Source organism: Amblyomma maculatum, chromosome 1 (assembly GCF_055883805.1).
Source record: "Amblyomma maculatum isolate TAMU_Amacu chromosome 1, ASM5588380v1, whole genome shotgun sequence".
Lineage (NCBI taxonomy): Eukaryota > Metazoa > Arthropoda > Arachnida > Ixodida > Ixodidae > Amblyomma > Amblyomma maculatum.
Window position 1 is genome coordinate 138618500 of NC_139344.1, and position 13553 is coordinate 138632052.

Consider the following 13553-nt stretch of genomic DNA (forward strand, 5'->3'; position numbering starts at 1 on the left):
GTTTTAAGGACATTGCAGAGCACGAAATGACGCTCTGAGCCCTGGGTAAACGGCTCATCCAGACGCTTCTCGCTATGAACTCTTAACGCTTGCCATTTTGCTGATATACCCTTCTTTTTCATGTTAATACGTTTTTCTCAAAGTGCCATTAAACCTGCTTGTATATATTTCACCAACTTCGAAGATTCAATCCTTCATCAACCCGGAGTCTCTGCACGCTACCAAGTGAAGGCCGGGTCGACTTAGCCCCAGCGTCACGACAGTGCTTGCAATGAGTGTCAGCATCGAAAGTGGAGTGCGTCTGCTTCCTTTGACTTTCCATCCCTCCGGAGCCAATCTACCATGTCCGCTTGGACCTTCTCGGACCTTTTCCTGAGTCCCCTTCTGGCAATAGATGGGTTGCAGTAGCCACAGATTATGCCACTCTGTACGCGATAACGCGCACGCTCCCCACGAATACTGCCACTGATGTCGCCGACAATCTTCTTTACGACCTCATTATTCATCACGGAGCTCCCTGTTATAACTGATCACTGACCATGGCCGCACCTTCCTTTCAGCAGTCATGGACGAAATTCTTCGCGCGTGCTCAACTAAACCTGAACTAACGACCGCTTACTACCCACAAACTAATGGCCTCACTGAGCGGCTCAATCACACTCTCACTGACATGCTCGCCATGTACGTCTCCTCTGATCACTGTGACTGGGACGTCACCATCCCATACGTTACATTTGCATATAACTCATCCCGTCGCGACACTGCCGGCTACTCTCCGTTTTCCATCTTTTACGGCCATGAGCCTCAATTTCCGCTTGAAATTTTGTTTCAAATATCTGGTCCCCCACAGTCTGAATACACCCGTGGAGCCATTGCCCGTGCCGACCATGATCGCCAAGTTGCCCGTTCCCGCTTGCAAGCTTCCCAACAAGAGCACTGCAACGGCTGCCACCTCGACAGCTATTTCTCACCTGGGTCTCTTTGTGTTGCTTTGGGTGCCTTCTCGCCGTATTAGGCTCTCGGAAAAGCTTCTTTCTCGCTATGTGGGGCTGTATCATATGCTGCGACAAGTAACAGCCATCACCTATACGAGATTGAACCTGCCTTCCCCGAGAGCACGACCAGTACCGTACATTCCGATATTGTTCACGTCTCGCACCTTAAGCCCTACAACCTACCTTGTCCCGACACTCGCTAAGCAGCACCGTGACGGTGCTTCTGCACCCGGGGGCCATTCTACGGGTCAACTCATCGAAGATGAAACTAACGAAGTGTGTGTGCGCTTGGGGCCCGAATCCCTGGCAGCGGTCTCTGTGGTTTGACGTCTGATACGCCTTGTGCTTGTGTCCAGTTCTGTGTGAGTGTATCAGTGTTTACTTGATGTGCAGGCCTCCTGCCACGTAACAACATAAACCTCCCGTCATTATACAGTAGTCGATGCTAGAGTGGGAAACGCCAGATTCCCACGTGATTAAGCCATCACATTTTACTTCTCTGTTTACAATAATAAGGTCGTGCTGCGGATGTATTGTCAACATAAGTTTTCCGGAGCGGTCTACAAATCCATCCAATTATTTTATGTGAGCATTCATATCTCCTAATATGAGTACCTTCCCTTTGCCTCGCATTACCCTGATATCTTCCGATAGACATTTCAGCAAAGCTTTGTTTCTCGACCTGCTGTTGCTTCCTGTCCACAAGTACACTTCTACTAATAGTACTTCCTTGCAATGAGCAGTACGACGGACGGACGGGTGGATGGATGGATGGATGGATGGACGGACGGACGGACGGACGGACGGACGGACGGACGGACGGAATATAGGAGTGTCCCCTTTGAAACGGGGTGGTAGCAGTTGCTATCATACTCGTTTTTTGCCTCTATCTTATTTATTGTTTTAGATCAGTTTACTATACCATCATTCTATTTATTCAATTTTAGTTTCTGCATTACTAACATTGTGTTACTTTTCTGCTTTTAAGCCATCAATCTTCCAATCGTTTTTTTTTTTTTTTCTAGCTTCCACCGCAGGTTCATTCACCCGCCCTTATAAAAATGGGAACATCCTTTGAGTTCAATGTGAACTCAAAAAAGTCAGAAGGAAGCAACTTCCTCTGAACTGAGAATTGGCTACTGATTTTGAATTCACAGTGAATTAACTTTCTCTGACCATCCTGTGAATTTCCTGTGAATTTCCTTTGAGCTCCCAGGGAACAGACCATTGTCAGTTTGAGTTGAGTTCACAGGCAGTGGCCAATTATTGGTTCAAAGGAAGTTCGAAGGAATGATGACTATGGGATATTTGGTGGATGTTCGAAGGAAGTAGGTTCAGACTGAAACATTTGTTTGTATGAGCTTATATTTATTTGAATAGATGTACTTCCTCTGTTTAGGCCTTGCAATTAGGCCTGCTTTCGAAGACCCTGCGACAAAAAATTGGATCACTGTCCACAATCCCAGTGCAAACTTGCGCAATTGCCGGTGACCACCTTGGCTAGTACTCCATTGAGCAAGCAGGTGTAGGCTGCAAAAAGAAAAAAAAAAAACATTAGAAGCATGACTGCAATAAACAAGCTAGAGTCTATCCAGCCTTCCTTGGCTTTTGTAAATTAAATATACAGAGCACGGACAGTGTGTGCGCCATGCAGGCACCACAGCATTATGCATTAAGGCAAGCATTATGGCCCTGACCATCACTGAAAAGTCAGCTGTTTGGACAATATTTCAGAATGCTCTTGCATCACATGCACAGGCTATGAGCTCGAGGACTTACAGATAACAACATCCAATTTTGGGCAGCCCAGTGCCTTTTTTGGAGCTTGTTCCTTGCGGGCATTGCAGACACGGCCATAGAGTGAGCTTTCTTCCAGTTCTTCGGGTGAGAACACAACCCGCACCAAGTTACATGCAAACTTTGTTGCTTGATTGCCCGCACTGAGTTTCATGCGGTCAATCAACTGCTGATTTACCATAATATTGCTGCCAATGTGCACCTGCAAGAACAAAAAGCAAATATTAGTACTATGACCAGTATTGTAACATACAACAATATTCCTTGATATGCAATAAGAAAATGAAGGGGCTTTATAAACAACAAAAAAACTTAGACCAGCTTAAGAACATTCAAAGAAATCCCAAAATGCATAATTAAGGTCATTTGTTTGCAAGTAAAAATACACATTCAAGAAGCCGTACTTTAACATGTACAACAATGAAGGCATACGAAAACTATTGGATGTTTTTGACACCTTCCCGAGCGGTGTTTTAATCTAATTTTGAATCAGGCCAAACATCTTTTAACATTTTTATTAGTGTAACCTGACAATTGTGTAATATGCATTTAAAGTAACTAGCCAAAAAGAGGGCACATAATGCCCCGCAAAGGATTGAGCGCTAATAGTGCATTGCTATAGCAGAAGAAAAAACAAGAAATAAGAGACTTTTTAACGACCTAATTTATGCTTGCATTTCAACAATTAAAAAAAAAAACAGATTTTAAGTCAGAAAATAAAGGGATTTACTCATCATTAACATTGCAAAGGCCATTAAAAGCCAGTTTAGACAGAGCACAGTGCCCACATTGTCATCTCCTGTTTAAAAATACTAACATCCTTTTCGTACATCAGAAGCTCAACCAATTAAAAAAAACTGCCAATGAAGGTTTAGCAAAAGCATGCACTCCCTGCTCTGTATGTGCTACTTTGAGGCAACATTTAGTTTCCAGCTTGCACAGGTAGCTTTCATAATTTAACCCCTCAAGTGCTTTGGACAAGCAGCTCGTCCTTGCAAAGATGCCCTCAAGCCATTTTGGACGAGTGCTTGTCCTTGCAGGATAGATCCTCACCCTGAGAGTTTTAGGTGAGTACAGCGCTCCTCTGTGGCTTAGGTCATGCGCCATTTGACAAATGGCACCACTGACCCATTAACTGCTTTTTGTTCTACCGCTTGAAAGCCTTCTAAGCAGCCTTAATGAGAAAAATGGTGCCTGGTAGAGGCAACGCATGCACTGTTGGCCGGTCATCGCGGGAAAGAAGCTTTTCTTCGTTGCCATCCTCGCCATCCGAAGATGGCTCAGACACCAATTTTTGCATTGTTATGGGAAGTGAAGACGACAGTGATGACATGAGTAGTTCTTCCGACGAAGATGATGACAGCTCAGACGATACTATTGCGAGTTCTGTGTCAGTGGATGAAAATTGACAACATTCCGATGAAACCCCCTGGGCTTCCATTCTTGGTCGTCCCTTATAAAACATTTCCAGTTACCTCGCTCTATGTTACTCGACTAGATTGCTGCTTATTGGCGGGCAGTTGATTTTTCACGTAATGAGCAATAAACTTCACTGCGCTCATTTGACTTAGTTTCTGGTTCAAATATTTTTGTCTCGGATACCTCCTTTTTTATTACACTACCAATAGAAACCAGCAGTAAAAATAAAAACTAAAGGGACACTTAAGCTCCGCCTTTAAGGGTATGATGTGACCAGTGTAGGCTACCACCCAACATATAAAGCCCTGCTTTAACCAAGCTGTATCAACATGTCTGCGTAGCCTAGGTGTAGCAAGCCTGACTCAGCATTGAAGAGCACTGGAATGTTGATTCGTATTTCACCTTCCCACCTCAAATGAACGACCGGAGTTAGCAGCTCCTCCTAACTTTTGGATATCATGTGGTCTCGTTAAGCCACACAAATCATCGAAGAATGTGTGTTCGGCCATGCCACTTGCCAGCGCCATGCTCTTGATGTTTCACTCACAACACAGACAACAAATTTTCATGTAATGGGGCCTTTAACGATATCGTAATTTTAAGCAATTTTAGCTAGAAATCTCGAAATAATAGTGCTCAAGGGGTTAAAGTGAAATTGAATTATTGTTGGATCAGCTTAAGAAGCCACAACTCCTTCTCAAAGGAGACCCTCCTGGCAATACCATGGTGGTTAATTGCCTTTGACTTGCCAGAGTGACATTGCAGGTGGCTGTCAGGTGCAAGTGGATTATATGCACATTAGCTTGAATACCATGATGACTGGCCCAAGTCGCTAAAATGACTGATTAGAGGAGCACCAGCTGCGTCATTCGAGTTGTAGTGCAAAAAGATGGCCTTCCGAGATCGATAACCTAAGAAATTGCTGAATATTAAACAAGCTAATGGAAATCTCTTTTCTGATGAAAAGGGCTTTGCTATAGCCCAAGCGAAGTATGCTCAACAGGAAGCATAAACAAGAGTAACCTTGCACTTCCGATCACTACAGCTTTCACAAAAACTCTTCCAAATCAATATACACACGAATGAAGTAACAGTCACTAAAATGAAAGGAAGCAGTTGGGATTTTTTTTCATGGTTGTTTTGACGAATTTAAGAAAATAGCACTGTCTGTCTTTAGTCGTTTCTATCAAATTGACATTCATTTAAAAATATCATTATGCTACTAATTATGCAGTCTGTGAGCCCAGCCTCATAAACAGCATCCCAGCCAGGGCAGCCGCTTTTCAGTGGAGCCGAAACGCAAGGTGCCCGTGTGCTCTGTGTTGTCGATGCACGTTAAAGCACCCCAGGTGGTCGAAATTTCCAGAGCCTTGCACTACAGTATCTCTCATAGCCTGAGTCGCTTTGGACATTAAACCCTAAGAGCCAACCAATCATAAAGAGCATTGCTTCTTGCCTATCTCTGAATTCAGTGACTGCTGACTTCATTCACATGGATAATGAGCTCCTCGTTTCCCTATCCCTGCACACTTCTCAATGGAAGTGCATGACTTGTGGCAGTGCTATCATAAAGCTAGAACCAAGTTCTTGTGTGACCCTTAAAAAAGTTTCATCGAGAAAGGCAGTAATGAGCACAACCATGCAGACACTAGACTAAAGCAACTAACCTGAGCCTCGGTTGGCAGCACAACTGCTTGTGTTGTACACGCAGCATTATTAACGGATTCCGTCAGCTGATTGACCAGCTCAGCAACATCTGAAAAAAAACAAAAAAGGAAAGCCGGAACAAAACATACTATTTCATCACTAGCAGCAGCAGCCCATGTAACATTCACCACAGGAGAAAAGCCTTTTCTTTGCCCTTGACTGCATGACCAACCCTTTTCTGTCACCAAATGCGCCATTCAAAATTTAGCTGCTAGACACTGGCATCACTCACGCACTCAAGGCGCCCTATCAGCGGTACATAATCTAGGGGATGCTGATAGCAATTGATGAAGCCAATGCTGACATCCCACTTCTGATCTCTTTGTTCGCTGTGGAAATGCCTGGATTGAATTAACTGCGGAGGACGTTGTAACTACAGTGCAACTGACGGGTGCTGCTATTGCTTAGAATGAATTCATGGGTGCGAATGATGATGCCGAGATAGCTGTGAGCGCTTTAACAGAAGTTAGTCAGATCACATCCTTGAAACAGTTTGTCGGTAGTAAGGGCCTTGAAGAGGTCAGCATGCAATATACATGTATGGCGGCAGCAATACGCCATACATTTGGACAAAGGCTGACACTCGAGTGTGTAGCTGATACTCGATAGCCCATGCTTCACCTATCTCGTGTCTGTCTTTCGTGTCGACATTTGCTAACATGGTGTAGTGACCGAGTTAAGTTAGGCAGATTGCTGAGCCAGGTGCCGAGCTTGGACAAGTATAAATTTCCTGTTGTGAAAAAAAAAAAAAAAAAAAAAAAAAAAAAACACCACCTAAGTGACCAAAATGGCACAGGAAAATGAAGCACATGCCATAAGGATTCCAAGGTCCAAGACAGGACAAGGCCACATATGATAATTTCATACAAATTTAGATTTTTTGCTGTCCCTCCTGCGCTCATTCTAGATGCACCTCATCATTTGCAGGAGACTCTGAGGTTAAAATCTGAGGGAATCAAGGGTTCCATTCAGATACGCCATCCACAGTAATGCAAGAGCACCACAGACCTGCCGCAGCCATCTGGCTACAACTTATACCCCGTGAATGTGTTTGAACCTAATGCAGCTCTCCGGGTTCACTGGAGCGTTGTTGTAACCGACCACTCCAGAACAGAAAGGAACCCAATCCCGCGCCCGTTTTTCGGCCTCGGCTTGAGCAGCACAAATCAGCACAGGTGCTCACCTTGAGTGGCATTTGTTTACCATGCATTTTCATGCAGCTATCACATACGACAACAGGCTCAATCTCAGATGCATGCCGATCCCAAGCAATGACATGTGACACGCAAGTCACTGTAACACAAACAAAGCATGCTTGCAGAGCAGGAGTGGCAGCAGTTCATCTGCTACGTGCACTGCAAGCATGGTGGTTGGTGGCGTCATGCAGCAGCGCCACGGTGTAGCTGAGTACTACTGTACACCACCTATAATGTGTCGCAAAGACAACTACAGGAGGAACACCAATCCTAATCCTCAGTGTAGGGGGAACCTTATTGCAGCAACATAATCTTACTGGTGCTTTTACTAGGACGTGCTACAGACCAAGAGGTCTTATTCATTTAGGAGTTAGCACTTGAATTTGTTATGCTTTACGTAGCATCTGGTGACACAGCAAATAATTTCAGTATCATGGCAATGGAGATCAGGATTCCAATGGCTTCAGAAAAAAAGCGATCACATACCAAGCATCTGACGTGCTTCATCTCTTGCGGCCTTATATTTCTTCATTCTTTTTTTTTTGCAGACCCCACTTCATCCTCAAGCTCCAGGACTCTCTTTTTTGCATCTGTTGGCTTAGACATTTTGTCACAGCTGCAGCTTTCCTGCAAAACGACATGTGGCAAGGTCTATTCACTAAATTGTATTTGCACTCAAATGCATCATACAAAATTATTCAGTATAACGCATTGTGCAGATATCTGGTTCCACACATGAGATTAGCAAAATAGTGACCAAATGAAGACCACTGACAAGAGAAACGTAGCATGGACACTGTTTAGGGTTCAAAGCAACACTTCTTAAGGAGGACCATTAGCCCTTGAGCAAACCTTGGCACAGAAAAGGACATGGTAATGTTTAACTGCGAGCTGACACCATCCAGCATCACTACTGCTCAAGTGGGCAGAATGCCCACTTGAGCAGTAGTGGACAAAACAAAGGATGCATTTCCAGAAAAACAGTTTGAGCTCCCACGCATACCGTAAAACATAGCCACTCTGCTTTATGGTAGGTTCATGGTGTTTTATGTCCCAAAGCGACTTAAGCTATAGCGATGAGGGATGCCGTAGTGGTGGGCTCACCTGGGGTTTTTTAATGTGCAAATGACATCATACAGTACACAGTCAACTTGCATTTCACCTCCACTGAAATGCGGCCATGAATGCTGGGATTGTACCCATGTACAGTCGTGAGCTTTATGAAAGGGAGCATGCGATCCCGTGGCAGATAGCCTCATCCAGAAGTAGTGGCAAAGTGCAACGGCAGCATTGAAAATGAAGTGGAGAGAGCGGTGCCCTTCCACCTGTTGGCCGTACCCCATGCACTGGGAGCAACTTTTACATCGGCAGCTAAAAATCATTGCAGCATTATGCTGTTGGTAACTGATATCACTGCTTGCTTTGCTATGCTCTGACCTAGCAACCCAGCGTAGGCTGGTAACTCAGGCAAAAGCGGCAGCCCAGGCCACTGGAGTCTTAGAATGGAGACTCCACACACTGCCTCCCCACCACACACACTTTTTTTTTCCCCTTTTTTTAATAAAGTTTTCTCTCTCTGCGCGAAATCTGAGGAATGGCTGGTAGCGAAGAAAGGAAGCATGTTTGACGCTTCAATAAAAAGCAACAAACAAATGAATATGAAAGTAAATGAATGCGACAACACGTTAGGCGCTTTTATCTGCTTAAACTTCAGTCGCCTGCAGCTGTGAAAGCGTCCGTTTCGCTGCTACACTACCAATTGTCTCGGAAGGAGCACCCTGGGCATCTTTAAAACTTGTTCTAAATCAGCTTCAATAATCAAGGAGCTGCCATTCTCCATGCCGCACCGTTCCGAGACGACGATGCGATAAGGGTGTTTTTTTTTCTTTTTTTTTTTTTTTATATATAGAGCCCAAATTGGGAAGCCTACTCCTGTTATCACGAAACACCGAGAATTGCCATTTGCTGTGTAAACAGGGAGAATCAGGTCCACGTAACGACAGCAGCCGCGTTTATTCTACTTCTTATTTCCGCAAATTCAGTTCATTATGCATTTCTGTTTTAATTTCACGCAATTCCCGGAATCAACTGTCTACCTCTTTCACCATGTGCACTACTGTCACCTGCCGGTTAACACAATGCGGTCGTAATGCGGGCATGTAAACGACTTCGCGACACGACTCACCGCGAGTAGCAAAGGAAGGTGTTTCACAGGTAAACATTATTAAGACACGAATACGAAAAGAGACAAGAGACGTTTGACTACTTACCCACTCCGAGAATGAACGTAGGAGAGTACGACCCCTCCTTCCACTGGGCATGTAGTACTCCTTGGTTTGGAATAATCTTCCAGTATTTTGGATTATCCATCAGTTTCGCCTGCAGTTCTTTTGATTGTAGGTTTCTACGTCCCACTTCTGAGCGGTCGCCCATTTAACCAAGACATGATCGGCCATTTGCACTACTCACGGACGAACACAACGAACGCGAACAATCAACTTCCTACGGTCATGAAACACATAGTGAAGCATGCCGCCGGCTGTTTTCACGAAAACGATAGCGCTAGAGTCTCAAGCGCCATTGCAAACTTTTAAATGCATTTTTGCAAACTTCACAAACTTTCAAATAAAAACTTATAATTTATAAACAACCTTAAACGTTTGTTTTTTTTAGTAGTAATATGTGATGCGTAACAAAACACAAAATAATTTAAGCAAAATATTGCCACAAGCAGTTGCAGCGCCCTTTTTTTTTGCTGCGGAATTCTTGTGGTGCATGTCAATCTTCATTGGTTTTACTCGCCGTGAGAACGTTGGTTTTACTGGCAGTATTCGTAACCTCGGCTGCGGGGGCTTCTGTGCGGGGTGGTACCGACGTACCGACGTCGCTGACGTATTAATTGCTGGTCTTTAAACTGTGATAGGAGGTAAACGAGCTTGACTTTCGTGAACAATGTGACATCCGGTACTAGGCACATCTTGAAGTGCATTTAACTGCAGGCTTTTGAAGCCGTTATCGATGGTGCTGCGGTAACCGCCTACCCGTCGAACGCACTGGAAATGCCACCACGGTAAAAGCGTACTTGCGCGACGTCAACGTCGCGCCGTACCGAAGTGCACTAAATCACGACGGAAGCAGGCCGCGCTTGCTAACAGCGTCGCCCTTGGCGTCGCTGCGAGCCAAGAGTTGCCAGGCTGCAATGCCGACGCAAATACTGACGAACCCTGCCAGCCCTGCGCCGAGCTTTGTTGCGTAAAGCAGCGGTCACGGATGTATGTACATGCCGTCTCGCGCATGCATCGCCATCGAACCAGCGGGCTGCGAAAGCGATGAATTAGAACCACCTGGCATTCTTTAACATGTATGAAAATTCTTGAATGTATTATATTTTATCTTAAAAAATCAGAGGGGCAAGAAATAGACCAAGTAATGCCACACACACAAAAATAAGCACAAGAAATGAATGAAAAGAAAGTTATCTTTACACTTAAGGACAAAGGAAGGAAGGTGGTGAATATTATTGGTCCTTGTGTGGCGACTAAGAAGAAACTTGCGCTAAAAGTAAGATCTAGCGCGTGAAAAAAAAGCAGGGATTTAATATAAAATGAAAAAAAAAATTAAAATGATGTTTACTTGCACAACAAAGAAACGAATGCGATTTCGTATATTTTGATAAATGTATAATTGGTTTATTCAAAAAAGTTCAGAAGTTAAAGAAGTGCAAGGTATACTAATGAAAGAAAAAAAACGAGAAGTCTAGCTGAAAAGAAAAATGAGCTTCGTATGTTTTCGCTTACGAACAAAAAAAAAAAGAAGGTATGATGCATAAAGAGTAAAGAGAACTTTCTCTTTACTTGAGGAAAAACAAAGGAAGGTCATTATTGATATTGCCAAAGAGAGCCAGTTTAAAAATGAGCTTCCTTCTGTCAAAAGAAAGGAAAGTCTCAACAAGGTGAGCTCAAAGGAAACTTCCTTTAGTCAAAAGAAAGGAAAAGTCTATAGGAAGGCTGTTCAGGAAGCAAAAAGGAAAAACAAAGGAAGTAAAAAGGAAAATTCGATTTTCATAAGGGCGGCCACTGGCATCTCTAAACCTCAGGGCCTCAGGGAGAGTGACTGCGTCTGCATCGACTTCCGGGTGGATACCATCACATTCGAGTATAAGATGGTCAATTTTTTTGTGGATATACCACATACTGCACATGTGTCATCTTCAAGGTCAAATTTTATTTTGTAGTTGCGTGTTCTAAGGCACCCTGATCTAGCTTCAAAAAGTAGGCACTGCCTCTTGAGTTATCAAAGAAACTTTCCTTTCTGATCTGCCTTTTCCACTTTCGGTATAGCTCCACACTCTGTTTCTTTTCCATAAAATTTATCCAATTTTTACCTTTGTTTTTCACCTGTTGCTTAACGCTCTTTATTTCTTCGTCCTTGTGACCAGCATACTTACTGGTTAGTTTCCTAGTTCTTTTCCTTCATTGTGAGTCAACGCTTTTTAGACATAGGTATTTAAATACTTTAGCTGCCCACCTGTTACTGTCCAATTTCATCAAGCGTTCCTCATATAATATTTTACTCTGAGCTTCCCGTACTTCGAAAGATGCCCAGCCCGTATCTCCCTGTACCGCCTCATTTGTGGCTTTGCCGTGGGCACCCAGTGCCAATCATCCGACGGCTCTCTGATTTATGTCTAATGTCGGCTGTGTATCTCTGCTTTTAGGCACAAAACTGCATTTCCGAAAGTAAGCCCGGGCACCATAATTCTTTTCCAAATACACTCAACGCCTGATACCTGTTGTATCCCCACAATGCCCTATGCTTCATTATCCCGGCATTTCTTCGCCCTTTTGCCCTAAGTGATTGCTCATGCTTTTCAATGTATGCCAATCCTTCGTTTACCCATACTCCGAGATACTTATATTCTGCCATTTTGGGTATTTCATGGCCTTGTATTTTAAGACCCTGATCAGTTGAGCCGTTGAACATCATCAGACCCGACTTAAATGCACTAAAACTAAAGCCTAGAGCGTCCCCTTTGTCTCCGAAATACTTAACTAGAGTTTGCAAGTCTTCCTGGCTATCTGCTAGCAGCACAATATAGTCTGCATACAATAAACCAGGGCGGCGCTGCTGTACCACCTTTCCGCCAAATATATATGACACGTTAATACCTAGGTTACTTTGTTGTATCCTCCGTTCCATATTTATCATATAAAGCATGAAGAGCAGTGGTGATAGAGGACAATCTTGTCTTAATCCTTTGCATACCTTGACAGCTTCCGTACTTCTTATCTCTTCCCATGTAAATTCTATACTTTGTTATCCCAGTATATTTCCTGTAGAAAATCTGTTATCTCATGACCGACACCTTTTTATTTTAATACCTTCCACAGGAGCTCCTTTTTTACGTTGTCTTACCCCCCGTGTATGTCCAGGAAAGGCGAATACAAAGGTCTATTTTCTACTCTAGATATTTCGATGCATTGGGCAAGCACGAACAGGCTATCATCTAAGCGCCTACAATTTCTAAAGCCGTTCCGAAGTTATCCGAGTATCTTCTTACTTTATACCCATGCTCGCATCTTTAATTTCACCGCCTGCATGGCCAACCTGTATATAACAGATGATATGGTAATCGACCTGTAGGATTTTATGTGCATCCTATCTTCTTTCCCTTTATAAATCAAATTCAGTTTACTCTGCCGCCAGCTGTCCGGAATTTCCTTATTCGTTATGACTGTTTTCAAATAACAACGTTTCCTTACTTCTTGGACCAAGTTCATTAATCAGCTTCATCGGAATTTCATCCATTGCTGTAGCTGTCCTTTTAGGAATTTTTTTCTGCCTTTTTCCAGTTTAGGTTGGTCAGTTCTAATCTGCTTTGTATTCGGCTATCTTGTGCTGCTTCCTGATTAGCGGAGATTGCCCTATCGTCGCTCTTAAATGACTCTGCTATAACTGATGTAATGTAGTTCACTGCGTTGTCTCCCTTTAAACAATCTCCCTCGGTATCTTGAATCCGGTCCTGCTCTCTTTGATTCTTTTTAGCTAGCCAACTGATATGGTTCCAGAATTTTCTTGGTTCACCTCTAGTGGCATCGTGTATTTCGGTCATCCACCGATCGCTGGACTACTTTATTTTACTTTGAACGAGGGTCTGTACATCAAGTTTCTTTTGCCGATACGATTCCCATTTTCGGTCTATTTCCTTCTGAGATAACTGTGCTTTCTTTGCCTCTCGATGTTCCCTTGAAGCTGCCCGTCGTTGTTCAATGGCTTCCCTGATTTCCTTATGCCACCAGCTCGGTGGCTTCCTCTTTCCATTCCAGCGGTTTGCTACCTTAACCTCCTTAATTTTTCTTCTTATGAGTAGTTCTACCTGTTTATAATCCCAATTTTCCATGGGGCTTTCCTCTATTGCTTCCTCTATGTCTGCTGCTAT

At 43.6% G+C, this 13553-nt stretch overlaps 1 protein-coding gene across 1 annotated transcript; it reads right to left on the minus strand.

The window, feature by feature from the left end:
* Positions 1-2754: 2754 nt before the first annotated feature.
* LOC146204085 (uncharacterized) lies at positions 2755-9632 on the minus strand. Its single transcript, XM_084604159.1, has 4 exons — positions 9385-9632; positions 7601-7741; positions 5879-5967; positions 2755-2994 (listed from the first exon to the last, which is right to left on the minus strand). The coding sequence occupies exons 2-4, from the start codon at positions 7644-7646 to the stop codon at positions 2755-2757; spliced, it is 375 nt and encodes a 124-aa protein (XP_084460285.1). The 5' UTR covers positions 7647-7741; positions 9385-9632.
* Positions 9633-13553: the final 3921 nt, after the last annotated feature.